The sequence below is a fragment of the Alnus glutinosa genome, chromosome 2 (genome assembly GCF_958979055.1).
Source record: "Alnus glutinosa chromosome 2, dhAlnGlut1.1, whole genome shotgun sequence".
Lineage (NCBI taxonomy): Eukaryota > Viridiplantae > Streptophyta > Magnoliopsida > Fagales > Betulaceae > Alnus > Alnus glutinosa.
This window is the reverse complement of record NC_084887.1, coordinates 26090615-26109573: the sequence shown is the minus strand read 5'-3', so window position 1 is coordinate 26109573 and position 18959 is coordinate 26090615. Positions and strand designations below refer to the sequence as shown.

Below are 18959 nucleotides of genomic sequence, written 5' to 3'. Positions count from 1 at the left end.
TAATATTCAGTTAACATGGGTAATGGAACGACGTCGTTTTGATTTTTTTAAAGGAAAAAAATAGGATCAAATGTTTCGTTTTCACCAAAACGACGCCGTTTCGTTTTATGTTGGTTCGGTTAATCGGTTCGAAATCAAATGCGGTTCGGTTTGGTTACCGTTTAAAATGCGGTTCGGTTCGGGTCGGTAGGCGGATAATTTCCCCACCCCTAATTTTTAGGTTCCACTTTTGGTAATGATAAACATATGGTACTGACCGAAAAAATATGCTGTTCTTTTGGGTTTAAGGATTCTATTTTCAAGACGAGGAATGCTAGATATTCAAACACTTTTTTTAGAATTTGGTTCCAACATGATGTGTCACAATCCCATAAAATCTATCATTTTGGGAAGTGTGCCACAATCCTATGGGATTGTGATACATCAGATTGGAACTAAATTTTGCAAAAAAGTGTTAGAATGTCTAGCATTTCTTTTTCAAGACACAAACATATAGAAAAAGAGCGAAGTGTCAATTTAGTCATATAATTTGAAGTGGCAAGTTGTGCGTTCAAAAAACTATTCTGTCAATTGGCTTCTCAATTACAAGTGATCAATATTATGGGTGCTGGTGCTTGATGTATTTATAGTTTCCTTTTATTTCTACACCTTTTGTTCAATTCTAATATCATCGATTCGACTACCATTCTTTAGAATTACTACCTCAACTTTAACACACACATATTTAATGTTATTAAATTAAATAGTACCTTGACAAAAAGGTTTATGCCATTTGCATCATCCACATGTCAATATCTCTTTTACTAAATTATTGAATTGATCCCACCTTTTGTATTCGTATCAAATCAACCCCTAGGGTAAAAAATTTCAAGTGAATTAGGATCCTTTCCATTTCAAGTGAAATGTAAATGAGTAATTTCATAGTAAGGATTTTATTTCACAGAATCTAAATGATATGACAATATTATACACTTTACACTGTTAAATGCAAACAAACTAAAATCTTAACCATGAAATAGTCCATTTTCATTTCACTTGATCTTTGTCCTCTAATGGTGATATGCTACTGGAAGGATGTTCCAATGGGACCCTTCCATTACTAATTTAAGAAACAAAATCAACTTAGAAAAAATAAAAAAAAATTTAAAACGGGTACACCTTGAAAAAACAATAGATGATAATCGAGTAATTAATGAACTTCTTAAATTCTTAAAGATTTTGGGGGCATGTTTATTTATTTATTTATCTTTTTCAAGGTTGGGGTTTGGGCATAGTAATTAACATTGAATAGATTTGCACCAGGTGCATTGGGATCAGGATCCCTTACAATTTTAAAAAAATTTGAATTTTTCCTTTTTTATATTAAAATGACGTGAAAAATGTTTCATATTAAAGATATGACATGTTAACAATAATAATAATAATAAAAAAAAAAATCATTTCAAAAGGCTTTTTCTTACACTTTATGTCTTATAAAAGCTTCGAGCAAAAAACTATTTTTCGATTTAGTAAAAAGAAAGCGTCTTCATAAGTGAAGAAAAAGCTTTTTGAAATGATTTTTTTTTTTTTTTTTTTTTTGGTTTCATTGTTAACATGTCATATCTTTAATATGTAGAATTTTTCACATCATTTCGATGTAAAATAAGGGCTTGATTTCAAATAAATTTGATAATCTCAAATTTCTTTGAAATTATAGGAAATCCTGATCCATTTCGATTACCACACGTTCTCCTAAATAATTGTAAACAGCCAAGGATTCCCAACTCGATGGTCCCAAATCTAAAACATTTGTGTTATTTCGAACCAATCATGAAAATCAAAACAAATAGAATTTGGTGGGACTACTACAACAGCATTGACAACGATCCTTCTTGGTTTAAACTAGAAAGAAAAAATTAAAAGAAAATCAAAAGAAAAAAAGAAGAAGAAGAAAACAGAGAGGGCAAAGAGTGGGCTTGGATAAACTCTTTAACATGGATCCTTTCTGTAAATTTCCATGATAAGCGGCTTCCAAAAGCTTAGGCATGCTTGTGGCCTCTTTTTTGGAATAAGAATCAACATTCTAAAACTTTAGGTCCATAGTCTTAAGTCGATGACAGCATTGGATACTGATCCAAACAAGAATGAATCTTCTATCCAATAAGGTTATAACTACTTGGTCACATATTTTGAAGCTCTAAAGAGTAAAGATTACATTTTTGTATCCACTTCTAGACATAAGTATCTCAGATGCTTGAATTATACCCCTCTTCAGCCTCTCATTTCGAGTTCTTGCAATTTTTTTGCATCTGAAATTCATGCCTGTTTGCAACTTGTTGCCTGAAATTTGTGCCTGTGTGCAGATAACTTCGATGGCATAGACTTACCGAAAATTCAGTGGGCTATGATAATTCCCGACTCCCCTTCAGTTTCACTTTTACCGCCAACTTGGCATCTTGGGACTGCATTGCAAACAAGTCACAAGTTATAATCAAAATGCAGACACTTACTGATCCGCGCCTACTCTGACAGCCAAAAAACCCAAGAGGTGACAAAATCTTGCACACATGCGAGCATGTATGTCCAAAGGAAATCATGATCAATTGTTCATTGGATGAAGTTTAGCTTAGGAATAGTAGGGTAATTGTAATTGAAAGTAAAGCAGAGCATATTGTACCTTGGTTCTCTTCGCGCATGTCTCAGGTCTGCAGACAGCGGTAATGAAATCTGAAATTGTCGATCACATTGTTTTGATTATGCTTTAGTTATTCATGAGAAAGAAAAAGAAAAAGAAAATTGGGGAATTTGGACACAACATGGATATATGATGATAAAACTTCAGAATTATATTATTAACGTCACTAAATACCATTTCATTATTATATTTTATTGAGGAATAAAATCACGTCCTAATACTCTGCAGTAATTTCCAAACCATATCATATGCACGCAATAAAAATTGGGAAAGAAATATGACCTTAGATACCAGTTTTGGATTTGGGGTCTTGTGAATGCTGGACAAGTTAGATGGGGCAGGTTTTGATTCTTTTCCAAGTCCAGCATTGCTTCTCTCTTCTTCCTGCACACATAGAAAATGCATGCATAATGTGCTCACTTAATACTGAAACTCCGTTCATATAATTACAAACAGAAGGAGATTCATCATCAAAGTAAACCTATTCTAACCAAACATAATAGAAATAATTGGTTTCATAAAATAGTCACTGCTAAGGCCTGAGTCTCAGAGATTCACAGTTAAACTCAAATATAATAATAACAGACAGAAGGAGATTCATGTTCAAAATCATTCTATTGACGCCATGGTAGGCCGCTTGTGTGGTCCAGGTGATGGAAGCATAACAGGCTCTCAGTCAAACAAAATCTCTAACTGAATTACTCATAATAGATAAGAAAATGAACTTGGTAAAATTAAAAAAGGGTACCCAACTTCACAAATTGGAGACCTTACATATAGCTAGTAGCCTAGTACTGATTAAGACATCATGGATACATACTGAAATACTTTAAAATGCTACTTCATGCATTAACTTTGTAAATGCAATTATCACAACCAGAGTCTTCTGAGATCCTTAGATTCCTAGTAAAATGCATGATAGTTTGACCATTTCATTGTGTTCAGGCTAACAGAAGACGGCAATTAGGATGATTCTTAATTCAATGATTCAAGCTTCCTAAAGGGATCAAGTTATATAAATGACCATTTCTTTCAAATGTAGAAACCAATATGTGCAAAAGCATGCATGCATAACCAAATCATATCTGGTTTGAAGTTACCTTTTTCTGTTGTCCTTTGACATAACTCCTTTGCCCAAATTCAACTCCATTGTTTTGATGTAAGCTATTCTGAACAGGAAGGTTCATAGACCTTCTGTATTTCAAACCATTAGAATATCACACAAGCAAGACCAATCGAGAAAAAAAAAATGGTGGTGATAATATCTACGGAAATAACAACACATTACATGACTTTTGGCCTCTGGTTCTTAGTCACTTGACCCTTGGGTCTTATTTGGCATTCACTAGGCTCTAGAGGCTTTCTACTGTCTCCATCAAAGCTCCTGAAAATAATCCAAGTTAACAATTCAAATTTGTGAGGAAGGTTTTGGAGAGAGAGAGAGAGAGAGAGAGAGAGAGAGAGAGGAAGGGAGGGAGATAGAAGTATAAGTATTTTTATAAGTTAAACCAGACCTCCTGTCGTCTAGAACCTTCTTTCTTAAACCACCAGTAACAGCAGTCTCCTTGATGGTGCTCTGCATAAATAGGTGGCCAGTAGGGGAAACCATCAGCACAGAAGCTAACTGAAGCTCCAATATGAAAATGGCCAAGATGTCTACCTGATAGGTTCGTGCATGAAGAGGCAGCGTTGTAGGCAAGTTGTCTAACAACCCTTTGGAAGCTGAATTTGCCATTACCTGATCAGCTTTACTAATAGGAGATGTCACTGATCTATCCCTTGCCAAGGAATTGTGCAGAACACTGGTGCTAGAGCGTACTTCAGTATGTTGCCTATGTGAGGAACCGTAGTTTGAATTAATATTTCTAGTCTTAGGTGTCCTTTTGCTTGAAACATGACTGTTATCTGTCTTGCCAATAATCTTCTTATGAAGAGAAAGTTTCGGCTTCTCCGGTGGCTTAACGGCACCTTTTGTAATTCTGCAGTCCAACTGTGTTTTGTTTTCACTAGAAGAAACTCTCGCCTGGTAGAAATAACAACTAAAAACTGAGTGACAGAAAATCATCCATTTAATGCACATTGATAATGCAAACTTTGGCAACCTAACCATTAGTGCAACAGAGATATAATTGGAGCCATAGGCTTGATGCAGCATGAGAGTCCCAAATTAACATAATAGTACATACAGCACTATAACAACTATCATTGCTAATTGGGTCTAAACACACTAGGAGATTTTTATTTTTGGCAGTTGTTCACATAATTATGATATTGTTAAATTTGGCATCTTACATTATTTTATCCGTAGTATTTTTCAGACTTGTTATTGCTTTCCAATCTTCTATACAATTCAAAGGAACTGAAGAATAAGAGACCCTCAATTTAAGGATCAGCAGTTGACAACCACCTTGTAACTTTACGATGCATACAAATAGTGCAATGAACTCTAAGGTCAATATTATGACATCTTCAGTTCTATAGATTAATTCAACCAATTACCCATGAAAACGGATCACTGGTAAATAATCCATATAGCAAAGTGAGAAAGGTTTCACAAAGAGATGATTTTTTTATACCTTGGGTTAGGGGAATGAGACAACTAAACTAGAAATCAATATTTTACCTGAGCCTTTAGAATAGGTGTTTGTTTCTTTAGCTTGTTAGCATCGTGCTTGGCTGTGACAGAGACAGCACAGTCATGGTGGGCAGTTTCGGAGCTTCTATTGACTGAAGAAGTTGATGAAGAGGCAGCCTCTTTTACAGAATGTTTGGGATCTATGGCAGATAAGGAGATACTAGTTTCACCTGCCGTGCTAGCCTTGTCATTGTCACTATCACAGAAACTTGATTCTTCTTTGATAGTTTCTTTTGATCTATCCAGAGTGCCTGCCTCAGATGAGTCTGGGTTACCAGCCACATCATACTCTAAGATCTTCAGTTCACTGCCATTGATTGGTTTCTTTTCCTCTTCAATCAAGTCAGTATCAACAGCATTTTCCACTTGTGTGGAGTTATTTATTGCAACTCGGAAAGAATCGGGATGGGTAGTTTGTCGCTGCTCCGCTTGTAATGCCTTCATAGTTCTAACTCTTTTGTAATATTCTTCAAAGTATGCCTTCTTTTGAGCGACAAATCCAGCGGCCTTGAACTTCTCCAGCTCTTCTTGACATCTGTTGTGGGAGAAAACCGACCACTTTTCCCATGCAAGTGACTCCGCAGCAAATCTTCCAAACGATATTGAACCATTATCCAAAATATCAGAGATGGATAAAACCTGCTTATCAAGTGTAATTAGATAAAATAACAAAATCATACAGCAGTAATGTTAATTACAAAAACCAGGAAAGCATGAGAAACATCTTAAACACATTTATTTTTAAGATTCTTTGGACCATCCGGAAATCCAATCTATTACTTAGTCTTTCAACTCTAATAGGCTAGAGAACAAGAAAAGATGGCCATAAAAAAGGGTAAAATGCACTAACATCCCCTATAATTCGAGTCATTTCTAATGATACCCCTTCGGTTTTCAATTTTTCTAATCACCTCCCTTGTGGTATTTAGTGTCTTAATCCAGCACTTCCGTTCGACTTCTGTCTCTAATTACTAACAGAATTGCGTCAAATGGGCTCCAAGCCAAATCACAAATGAGTTCTCACCCATTCATTTGTCATTTTCTACGAACGACACATATTGGCAAACACATGTGGCTAAAGGGCTTCTTTTATGAGAGAGGTTGACTGAAAAAAGTTTGTTGGTTGACTAAACTTCGCAACAGCAGCAGAAGCTAACTTAGCTTCAGCATCTGATACGAATCCAGAAACTTTTTTGCTTTTCCACCTGACTCCATATTTCTTGGCTGTGACTGACAGCAACAAGAATCTGCAAGGCAACATTATTCGAAGATTTGTATAATTATGAATCTGACAAAAATGGCCCCAAAGAGCAAGTATTTGGGAAACACAGATCATAATTCATGTTGGAAACCCTCCACTACTCTTCATCTTGCACCACAATGATATTAATACAGATCCTATAACAATTATGCCCTTCTTTAAGCTTTTGTCTTATAGGATTATAGAGGAGTATGAGGCACCTAGGCCAATTGTTTTTTTGATAAGTAATTCAATCTTATTAGAAAGTGCAAAGGGATGTAACCCAAGTACATAGAGTATATAAGAGAGACACCCAATTGGGGAGATGAAAAAGAACCCAAATCCAGAAATTCCCGGAAATTAGCAAAGTGAGACCTGTTGAAAACAGTCATCCATTCATAGAGAGTTATGAACAATATAGCTTTTAACTTTGCTACCGTTCTCTCCTGACCTTCAAAATTCTGGGTGTTGCATTCTCTCCAAATTCACCACATCAAACATAGATGAACCATCCTCCATATTTCTATAATGCGATGGTGACCAAACTGACCTCTCTAACTAGCCAAATTGTCTTGGGACCAAATGACATCTCTTCCCAACAATTAATAAGAGGTCAGGCCAAAAATAGATTTTTATGTTCCTAATATATTTTCCTCCTACTTATGGACTAGAGCTCAAAACTAGGTCGAGATGTGGCCACTTGAATCAAATGACTTTGAGTCCACACTATGTGATCGTCTATGGTGTTTATGGTGCTTTGCATGGTTCTTCTTCTGAAGGCACCGTTTTCCTCATCACCTGAAGAATCTGAAGCACTACACACTGTCCAGCGAAGACGTCCTATATACAGAGTTGAAGTTGATCCAAACCATAAAAAATGCAAAGCTTCTGTTATTCTACTTTCTTTTTCCTTAACTATTTGGACACCAAGTAGAAACTGGCTAGAGCCATTGAGTTATAACTTTGTCAGAAATTGAAATGGCTGCTATGTTGTCATGTCAATGTACCACACGATCGGATTAAGAACGTCTAAATTTTTTTAAGTACTTTAAAATATCAGTTGGAATTTCAAGAACTCTATTAATAGGGCTGTTCAGAAACCCGTCTCCCACTCGACCCGCTCGCGTTAGTCCCGACGATCAGTCCGCCTTCCACAGGGGATGTCTCAGTGATACAAGTTAAGCCCTACTACATTTCCGACCGGAATAGAGTTGTTAGAATTTCGACATACTGACCCGACACACCCTATATATAAAGGAAGAAACCCTAGCCGCTCTGCCTCCTCACTCTTCAGTCCCGCCTCTTTCTCTCTTCGACGAGCTAGGTGTGTGGAGAGCCTAAATAGACTAAATAGTGGGGACATTTGGCTCCACCACATATGTCGTAAGCTTTCTCTGTTTAGATTCCATGGATATTCCCAAAAAAAAAATTCAAAAATTCAAAAATTCAAAAAAAAAAAAGAAGCACGGGGTCATGATTATCATGAAAAAAGGAGGTGAAAAGGGGAGTGTTAGAGTGTACCTGAGGCTGTTCGGTCTCTGATGGCATCTCAGACTTTGGCCAGTTGTTGCTGCAGTAGCTCTGGTCATGATGGTGATGATGATCGATATCAGCCGCCATTTTTCCGGTTACTCCCTAAACCAGAGATTAAAGCACAGAAACTTCCGGATCCCAAAATGTCCAACTGAAATATGTAACAGTTACAGCTTGATAATCATACTTTCTTATAAGTTAGGGAAGAGAAGAAGAAAATGGTGGAGACACACAGGATTATGATTATTATACAATTTATACTGCCCTGCTTGGATGCTTGTGACAGTGAGAAGTGAAGAAGACGATGGAGATAGAGAAATGGGGAAGCAACTGAACCTGCTCTACGGTTACTGACGTGGCTTTGGTGCGATGCCTCACAGCCACTTTTCTTTGCATCTAGGTCCTACAGCCGCCACGTTGCCCGCTTGGCGCTTGCTTTCTGGCCGCAAATGACCTTTTAACAATATGACCCCTACTTTTTCCTGTTTATTACAGGAAATGCCACCCCCAAATTGAGCTCTGGTAGAGTTGGGGTCTACGTTGATGAGTTTAGGTCCTCTACTCGTTGTAATACACGTGGCGAGAAGTTGAGAGGAGAAAGAATGAGGTACCTTTTATGAGTATCTGTACTGCCACGTTCACGCCAACTATTGGTCACTAAGTACAGACTTCACTACTAAGAAAGTTTCTCAGTTTTTTTTTCTTTTTTTTTCTTTTTGGGTGTCGTTTACTTTTTTGAACTGTGTCTAATGGTGGGTGTGTGCCCACGTGGAGGGAGCACGTTAATAAGATGGGCCTCGCATAAGGCCCACGTGATACGCGCATGGGATCATTATCAGGAATCTAGATTCATTAGGTCCTGCCACACAAAACAAAAAATACCTTACTTTTATTCATAATTTTATTTAAATATGCTAAAATAATAATAATAAAAAAATTTGGACAATACTGGCCCACTGGGAAGTGGGGTTTGAAGCGATAACTTGTATATCTATTATCTCTCTATCCGATAACTAAAATATGTCTATGGTTAACTAATTGGTGGGCTTGGAATTAGTTAAATAGTTGAAGCCATATGGCCCATGTCCAATTGAAAAATGATATTATCCAAACACCATTTTAATTAATTGTAGTAAAACCTGACCCATTCACCCTTTGACTTTTTCGGCATTACGAACTTATTACATATATACAGTTCTCGAGTGTGCTTGCTGAAAACAAAGTATGATTTATGTCCGTGTTTACTTATGTTGTGTTTGTTACGGTGTTTTGTTAAAAAAATGTTTTTGGTATTTTTGGGTGTTTGGTGGGGGCAAAAATAATGATCAACGAAAATCATTTTTAGTTTGACAGTAAAAGCCTCTTTAATTTTTTAAAAACAATTTACGGTTTTGAGCTCTTCATTCATAAACGCACGTTTGTGAAAATTCGTCACTGTCGGTCATTAACATTTGTTGGTAGCCCGATTTTACCGTTGAAGATCGTCGAATTTAAGTATCCAATTGCCGGAATTTGGCTTGCCAAATTCCGGCCAAACTGGCTGTAATCCGACTAGTACAGTCGGATTCTGGTTGTATTATCTAGATTTCGATGAATCAGATTCTGGCCAAATTGGCCCGAATATGGAAATTATGCTTGATTCCGACCAAACTAAGCTAGAATCCGGTGAAAATTGCCGGATTCCGGTCATACTGGTCAGATTTCGACCATTTTTGCCGGAATCCGGTGATGGTAGCCAAACGTTACCGGATTTCGTTTTACGTCGTTGATGGTTTTTTCGTACGAGTCAAACACCGAAAAATATTTTCAAAAAAATCATTTTTTTCTTTACGTTGAAACAAATAGAGTATTAGATAAATATTTACCATAAATAGGCTACATATTTCAATTTTTTTGGGGGGGGGGGGGGGGTCCCAGCAAAATTTGAGCAAAATCCTAATAAAAAGGACATGGCTTAAGCGATTTTGTTTGATAGTTTTTATTACCACGAAGTAATTAAATTGTCATGTATTTAGGGAATAATTTTGTTGTGCAGTGACAGTCATTAGTCCTCCTATTTTTAAAAATATTATTTATTTATTTATTTTCATTATTTTCAAAGAAGAGAGAGAATCATATGTTTTATTTTATTTTATTTATTAACTTAACTTTTATGCATTGTTGATCTATTGTGCTCATCAAATTTACTGGTTACTGTAGCAGTTAAGTCAACTCTTTAGTCAAATAATTAGCCGGATGTGAAGCCTTTTTTGGTATTTTTTTTTTTTTTGGCCACAAGACTAATTAAAATAACTTTTTAGCTATTCTAGTTAGTCCGATTAAGGTGAGTGCTCTGAGCAAATATAATTAATATAATCCCTTTAAAGATCTGAGCAACTTTTGTAATTACAATTAATGTTAAGATTTAGACTGGGATATTGAAGATCAGGATTTAGCATGGCTTGTCAACTCGATGTAACCAACCAATTATTAACCACACGTTAGAATTTTCAGCCTCACGAGTGGTTGGTTAGGCTTTAATTTGTGGTTGACAGCTCTTGCTACACACCATGTACAACCACGTTATATTGGTAGAGATAGAAATTAACTGAAAAGGTCCATGTTCGGCCTTTCTCAGAACCCTTTGTCTTGATTAATTAGTTGATTAGCCTTTTGCTTAAGGAAGATGACTTGCACTTTCAGCTAATTAAAGTCATCCCCGGTAGGCCAAATCAAAGATTTGGGCGGCCGGCCAGTCAAAGTCCAAATCAATATAAATCTGGATAAAATCTTGAAAGAAAAGGTGCTACCTGCACCATTATTTTATTTAAGGGGATCTTCACTTATATATAATTTATGATCTTTTAGCATTTTTATAATTAAATACTTAAACTTTAAAAAGTGTCAATTTAGGATATTCATATTTCAATTTCAACCTTTCGGCCATTAGAATTTTCTGTTAAATTCAATCAAAATTTCCAAAATACCCTTAATTTTATTTTATTTTTTTTAGAAAAAAAAAAAGAAAAATTTTTTTTGCAAGGATTTAGGTGTTGGTCAGAATTTAACGGAATTTGTAAAAATACTTATGTCTGAATCTTTGAAAATTTTTATAATTTTTTTTTTAAAAAAAAAAACACAGGGTTATTTTGAAAATTTTGATAAGATTTAATAAAAAATTCTAACGGATAGTTGAAATTGAAAAATAGATATTATTAATTGACACTTTTTAAAGTTTAAGTACTTAATTACAGAAGTAATGAAAGATTATGAGTTATAAGTGAAGTTTCTCATTTTATTGATAATATAATTAAGTAAAATGAAATGAAATTTTTGTTAAAGTGTCCTACATCGCTAAGAGATATATAACCTACGGACTTTATAAGCTATGGTGTCTCATCTTCTCTCAATGCTTATTTTGAGAGTGAATAAAGCCTAGAAACTTTTACATGGTATCATAGCAGGTTCCTTGGACGATGATGAACTTTTTCCATGGATGATGATTGGCCAAAAGTTGCGACACATGAGGAAGCGTGTTAAAGTCCCACATCGTCAAGAGGTACATGATATGAGGACTTTATAAGCTATAGTGTCTCATCCTCTCTTAAGGTTTCTTTTGAGAGTGCATGAGTAAGGCTCACGAGTTTTTACAATTTCTACCAAAAAAAATTATGCTTATATTTAAGAAAATTACTGTTTGATATATATATATATATATATATATATATATATATTTTAAATAAAAAAAGGAAAATATATATGTAGCACTAGAAAAAATATACTCCCACGAGGTACCCATGGTCCAAAACTCAAACAACATAATTCACAATAATTGACAACATGACATGTACTTTCGATGCCATATGTTTTAAATTTGGTGGTCACAAACTGGGGGAGTCGGTGGATTTTGTTTTGGTCATTTGTTTTTGAATATGGCCGCATGGTCCAGGCCAATCGATGGGAAAAATTAATGATTTGCTGCACTACTACTGCAGTCTGCAGTCAATTAAAGCACGCGCAATCGAGATGATCGAACATTATTTTCCCTTCTAGCTACTTTTGTTGTTTCTTGTTTGTCAATCGAAATCATAATAATTAATGTACGTCTAATATATATTTTGGTAACCATTTATGCATATTCTCCTGATCACACCATTATTATTCTAATCTTCTTAAAATGCAACGTTGTAATCATTTTCGAGTTTTATTTTTTTGTAAACATGGTAGAGCATTGATTCCTGACATGCGTGGGATATATATATATATATATATATATATATAGTTTTTTTTTTTAATTCAATAATAAAGTAGGAGAACTTGGAATATCAATAAATAGATTCAAGGGGGGGGGGGGGGGGGGGGGGGGGGGGGGTGTTCACTATATTTGACAAATAAGCAGCTAGATATGGAAGAACAAATGCTGTGATAGAACTAAAAGCAACCACTTCTTTTACACAAACAAAACAAATTGCATGACTCTTTTGACAGCCGCTCCACAGATAGAAACAGGACTGCAATGGGGGGAAAGAAAAAGAACCCACAGCTGCAAAAACCTGGAGTACCATGTGAGAGCTAGCGCCAGAGCAACATAAATTTTCCCTAATTAACTTGATGCTTCAATTAATAGAGCCTCCGAATTCTTAAAAGCAGCCCCCATTTGATGCAAAAGTACACACCCTTCACAATTTTCCCTCTCTAGCTCTCTCTCAACCACAAAAACATTCTGTGTGTACCTTAAAAGGTTACACATGAAGAAGCTTAAACTTGAACCATTCTCCTCCGTGAATAAATAAGCTTATAGAGGAGTAATTTAGTTAAAAGAATTAGTTTAAAAGCTATTTTATTTGTTAGTTTTTTTCATCTTTATTTTTTGATGAATTTACCTTCGATAATTACTGAATATATATTTCTTGTCCTGTGTTACCTAGGAGTCCCAAATTGACTCATATTGCACTTCTTCCCACTCGCTCAACTGATCAACATCGTTATCATGTAACACCATATCACTCTCATCCAACAAAAGAGCTCCCATTGCCAACTCCATCCACATTCTCGGTGAATCCAAAGGTGACTCGTTTATGGCCTGAATTTGGCTCGGCGAGAGCCCCACCCTAGCCGGAACGGCATTAGCCTCGGAGCTCCCCACGTTGGCCGCCGACGCTGGTACGGGTTTTCGAAGCCGGAATGCCGCCTCTTGAGCCGCCAACTGCACGTCCTCAGCCCTCGAGCTCTTCGGTCGTGGCAAACTGTCAAGTAGTTCAGGGAAGTTGAGGCGCGCCCCATGTCCTCTGAGGTGCAATGCCGCCACATCGTAAGCCGCGGCCGCCATTTCCGGTGCCTCATAGCTCCCTAACCATATTCTGGTTTTCTTCCCCGGCTCACGAATCTCAGACACCCATTTGCCCCATTTTCGCTTCCGAACACCTTTATACTTCGGAGCATCCACATTTTGCATACATGGGTCTTCCATTCTTGGTAGATTTTAAGAGAGATAGTTGAATATTCCTTTTCAGTGAGAGCTAGAGAACTTTTGACAGTCAAGATTGTGAAGCAATTAATATTCATCCATATATGTACATGTATATATATATAAGAAAAAGAAGAAGAAGAAGAGGGAGATGGATGTGATAATTATTGATGTGAACGCAGTGAGAGACTGAGAGGAGCTTCCAAGTAAGCTTCCAAGTAGTTACGTAAGTGGGAAGATGCTGTCAATGCGAGCATGCGCACGTTTATACAGGCCACATGTTTGCTGCTAGTTTTGTATTTTTCTATTTTAGTTTTGAAAAAAGAAATAAGTTTTGCCAGGTTGAAAAAAGAATTAAAGTAAGCTTGATAGTTCTCATAAATGCACACTTGCATGTCTTTTATCATGGATGCCAATCATGCCATCACTTTAGATAGACGGTGCGAAAACACAACTCTTAAGTATATATGATTATCACTCTTTTACCATGTAATTAATATTTTTAGGGTAATTACAATTTTTTTTTTTCGTGTAATTATTTAATAAATGGCAATCTTTCTTAATCCTTAAAGTGTATATATACTTATAATCAATCCTAATTAGTTCCCTTATTCAAAACTCTTTGGAATTGAATGTCGTTCCTGATTTCTTAAAATCTGTATGACTTAATTGGAGATTTTCAGTAATTCAAATAAACAATAAAGATTGCAAAATTGAGAAGAAAAAAAAAAAAAATAGAGACAATCTTCACCGTTTATTTGAATCACATCAAAATTTCAACTGTTTTCTCACCGGTGGGCCACCTTAAAGTTTTTCGCTTGATAACTCTTGCCCATAATTTTTTATGTCAATAACGAGACCGGTTTCCTATTTCACGACGCGGTTTAAAGATGACAGAAAGTGGCCCACTGACTTGTTCCTCTAGAATTTCCGTTCTCTCTTCTTAAAATATACATAGCAGGTACTCATCATACTTGGTGGATTTTTATATATATATATATATATATATATATATATATATATATATATATATATATATATATATATATATATATTAAATTTGTCCCATTTCCATGTTTTCTGCATGTCGACCTCATACGTATAGTATAAATTATAATATACATTTAGATCCACTGAAAATATATCAATTTTTTTTTTTTGTTGTTGAAGAATTAGGGATCGATCGATGTAGATTAATAATTAATTATTTAAGTTTATGGTCATGGAAACGTGTAATGGCATAAGGGAAGCTTGAATTTAAGGTCTTTGAAAAAAGAAGAAGAGTTTTTATATATTTTAATGTGGAGAATTTAGTAGAATTCTGAAGTCTGAAAGCAGCAGAAGTCGTAGCAACAATTAATTCAAAGGTTGATATCGATGCTCTTGACCCGTTCAACCGCATCCAAATGTTTCTTCTATCAAAAGGACCGCCCAAGGTGTTCAATGGCGCACGTTTTTTTTTTTTTTTTTGGGTGTATGTTCAACAGCATACGTGTAGTCAAAGGAAAAACGACCCGAAAGAGACCACTTTCAGAAAAAGAAAATAAAACCAAAGTTATTGTGACAATGACTAGTCGTGAAATCTGAGCACTAAAAAGTTCCGATATCCTTTAACTAAATAATTATCTATTTAATCCTATGGGTTAATTAATTATAATTAAACATTTCATGCTAAAAAAATGAGCCCAAAGAACAGAAACCCAGACAGGAGTAGAAAATGTTCCTCAATTAGCGTGCTTTTTTAATTTTGCTTAGGAGGAGTAGAAAACAGTGAACGTACGTACGCATTCTCATTTTTCAATAGGTCACGGCATACTTTAGACATACACGTGCATGGACACATATATATACACTGCTTGGAAGCAACCACACACTAGCTAGAAGTAACGTGATCACTTTAACATTTTATATGTAACGTGTTAAAAAAACATTTTAATTAATTATACGTAACATGTTATGGATTCTGCTGGGCAATCAATGATTAGATCTCTCCAGATGCAAAACTCATAATTGTCCAAAAGAAAATCGATCAGCTCACTCAGAAAATAAATTTCCTATAAATTAGGTTGTAAAAATTTTTTCAACTAAATTTTTTAAAGTGTCATGTGGTTTTTGAGAATGTGAAAAATACATTTTTTTTTTTAAATTAATGCTTAAAAAAAATACAATTTTCATTTGTTAAGGGACATATAATACTTTTAGAAATTAATTTTTTTTTACAACCTTATTTGTAAGAAATTTTTGTTATCCCCTTATGGATCATGAAAGATATAGAAATTTTTTATAAATTGGTTTGTAGAAAAACCTCTAAAAGTGACATGTCTTTAGCAGATAAGAATATCACACGTTTTTGTTTTTGTTTTTAAATATAGCATGTACTTCTCACATTTTTTTTTAAAGATATAAATTTTCTACAAACTGATTTGTAGGAAACTCATACAATTAAACCACCCTATAAAATCTACATGTGTCCTTTAAGTTATTAACAAAAATGTGAGAAAGAGATGCAGTTAAAAAAATACAAATTTCTCATATGCAAAGAACACATGTCACTATTATAAGCTAGTTTATAAGAAATTTTTATCTTTTTTTTAATAGTTTAAAAAACCCATATGTCGCTTTTAAAGACTAATTTTTACCAATTTCTGCACGCTAATTTATAAAAAAATTGTGTCCAATCATGAAAGAGAGGAAAACTAATCTTCTATGGAAGGAAAATCATCATTAATTAATGTGATTTGACAAATGAAACTCATTTGATCCCAAGAATCATAGGATGCAATGCACATGTATTAATTTGTGTATATATTCAATTGATTGTATATGGTGTGTAATTAATTGTGTGCATCTAGAAAAACATTTTTGTACTCACAACTTTTTCAAAACAAAGAAACAAACAGAGCAAACGTGTGCATTGGTCACTCAAAAGAAAAAAGGGACTTTTTAGCATAGGTCAAAGCAAGCCATTCTCCCTGTTCTAGTCAGTCGTGGGATTGAAACAGCTGGATCAAGCTAAGCTTCAGTTCAGCAGTACTGTCTTCCATCAAGTCATTTGTCACCCAACAACCTTGATTAACAAACACCTTTCCAGTTTGATAGCGCTAGCTGGCACGGCACCGCCCCAGTTCGTACCCCAGTACGGTTTGCGCGTTTAGTAGTACGTACTGGCGGCAGCCGGTTGACCGTAGCAACAAATACTCGTACCTCGTGCAAGAAACCCAAAAAAAATAAAAATAAAAAAATAAAAAAAAAGTTTGACAGAATTTTTTAGGGCTTCCTAGCTAGAGAGTTAAGTGTTCACGAAATAGTCAATGTTGTAGAGATTTTAAGTCATGAGTAAGTTCGATTAAATTTTACACAAGCATGTTTATTAATGTGCTAGCTTCATGAAAAATAGACTTCAGCTAATTAAATTAATTATACGTTTTTGTTAAAGTGTTTCACATTGTTAAAAGATTCTTGTCTTGTAAATTTTATAAGTCATGGACACCTCTCCTTTTTCAATATGTCTTTTGAGAGTGAGTAAGGCCCATGAACTTTTACATGGTATCAGATCAGGTTCCTTTGACAATGATGAGCATTTCATTCCCGTTGTTGAACACGTATTTGACCAAAGATGCTACAAGTGAGTGAGCGTGTTAAAGTGTCCCACATTGCTAAGAGATCTTTGTCTTGTAGACTTTATAAGTCATGGACACCCCTCCTCTCTCAAGGCGTCTTTTGAGAGTAAGTAAGGCCCATAGACTTTTACACGTTTCATACATGTAGTAGAAAGTTTAAGAGCACTAGTGGTACGTAGGTTCCTTTTGATTTTTTTTTTTTTTTAATTTAAAAAAGAAAATTACTTTCTATTTTTTTATTTGATCAAATACACTTCACAATAATTTTTTTTTTTTATATATACCATTAAAATATTAGTTCTTTACAAAATACGAGTTCTTTACCTACCCTCACGGACATTTTTTACAAAATTTCAACACAATTCTCAATGAAAGGCAAAAAGATGATAGATGAGAAATGAGAGATATATTTGATATAAAAATAATGTATAGGGAAGCTAAATTGGATAACACGGTAGCATTCTCAATATTTAGAGAAGCAGCTGTAGATGACTTTTAGTGGTTTTTTTTTTTTAAAAAAATATATATATATTTTTCCTAAATTTAAGGAATAAAATATATTATAGGGAAGCTGCTACTAATGCTATAAGGCAATGACGAAGGGAAGGGGGGCTGGTAGGGGCCATGCCCCCTCCCCCCAACTCTTAAGAAGAAAAAAAAAATTGAAGGTAAAAAAAATAAAATTATAAGGTTTTTTTTTGCCTATTGCAAGAATTTTTTTTTTTTGCCCCTTGGCCCATTTCCTTTTATCATCTCTTCAACTGGTTTAATTTCATTTGGAACAATAGCTTCATTATCAAAACTTTTTCCTTTAATATTTTACGGGTTGCATATGTTTTGTTCAAAGTAAATGAAAGAGGTTTAGGGTGCGTTTGGGATTGCGATTTCGTAGACAATAAGTGCGATTTTAAATCAAATCGCAGAACATAAATCGCGATTTCGTAGACAATAAGTGCGTTTTTAAAAAATTGCGATTTAAAAACGCAGAAAATCTGCTTTTTAAAATCGCAGGTAAGATTGTGCTTTTTTTAAAACGCATAATTTTAAATGTTAATTTGCAATTTTAAAGGCTAAACTGTGTTTTTAAAAATCTCTTTTTCAAATCGCACATTTGAAATCACAATTTTTGAAATTGCAAACCCAAATGGGTCCTTAGTAAAGTAGTGCATTAAAAGAAGACATGTGTGGATATATTTGAAGAGTCACATACTTGGCAAAGCTTGATTTCCTAAGGATGTGTGGTAAAGATAACGTAAAATAGGGTTTAGAAAAGTCTAGAAGATATGCATTTTATTTGTTTTGTGTTGCGTTTAGCAGAATGTATTTTGTTTAGAATATAGTGTGTTTTGTATAATAGTTAATGGTCTACTATGTTAATTAGAGTGGGCTGTTGTAACAAAATGAGCAAGGGAATATTAGCTTCAAAAGCCATGTCATCCAGGTAAAGCCATACGATAACGCCGAGAAGCACATAATTCATCCAACTAAAATTTCTCAATTTCAGTACAGAATTGAGAATTTTTTTTTTTTTTTTTTCAAAAAACTTTCTTTTCAATTTTGCTTATTGATTTTTAATTTGAAGGTAATAATACAAATTAAAAATATAAAATCTAGGTTATGTTTAATTTACTTAAAATTTGGCTTTATACACACACACACACACACACACACACACACTTTAATCCCTACTTAAAAAAAAAAAAAAATAAATAAAATTATTTGGCCCATTCCCATTAAAACGTTTGGCTCCGTCCCTGATATAAGGCATATAATGACATTTAGATAAGTTTGTGAAGCCTAACTACCTGCAC

At 34.7% G+C, this 18959-nt stretch overlaps 2 protein-coding genes across 4 annotated transcripts; both read right to left on the bottom strand.

Moving 5' to 3' along the window:
• Positions 1-1955: 1955 nt before the first annotated feature.
• LOC133862015 (protein WVD2-like 7) lies at positions 1956-8473 on the bottom strand. 3 transcript variants are annotated; one of them, XM_062297849.1, is made up of 10 exons: positions 8419-8473; positions 8071-8233; positions 5298-5948; positions 4335-4697; positions 4189-4250; positions 3963-4058; positions 3775-3868; positions 2957-3058; positions 2657-2706; positions 1956-2441 (listed from the first exon to the last, which is right to left on the bottom strand). In XM_062297849.1, the coding sequence occupies exons 2-10, from the start codon at positions 8167-8169 to the stop codon at positions 2417-2419; spliced, it is 1542 nt and encodes a 513-aa protein (XP_062153833.1). In that variant the 5' UTR covers positions 8170-8233; positions 8419-8473; the 3' UTR covers positions 1956-2416. The 3 variants fall into 3 exon arrangements, with proteins under 3 accessions (XP_062153833.1, XP_062153834.1, XP_062153835.1); XM_062297850.1 differs by lacking the exon at positions 8419-8473 and adding an exon at positions 8335-8418 and having other exon boundaries at positions 8071-8184; XM_062297851.1 differs by lacking the exon at positions 8419-8473 and having other exon boundaries at positions 3775-3865; positions 8071-8412.
• A 3994-nt stretch (positions 8474-12467) lies between these two features.
• On the bottom strand, positions 12468-13612 carry LOC133861281 (ethylene-responsive transcription factor ERF022-like). Its single transcript, XM_062297032.1, has one exon. The coding sequence runs from the start codon at positions 13529-13531 to the stop codon at positions 12986-12988; it is 546 nt and encodes a 181-aa protein (XP_062153016.1). The 5' UTR covers positions 13532-13612; the 3' UTR covers positions 12468-12985.
• Positions 13613-18959: the final 5347 nt, after the last annotated feature.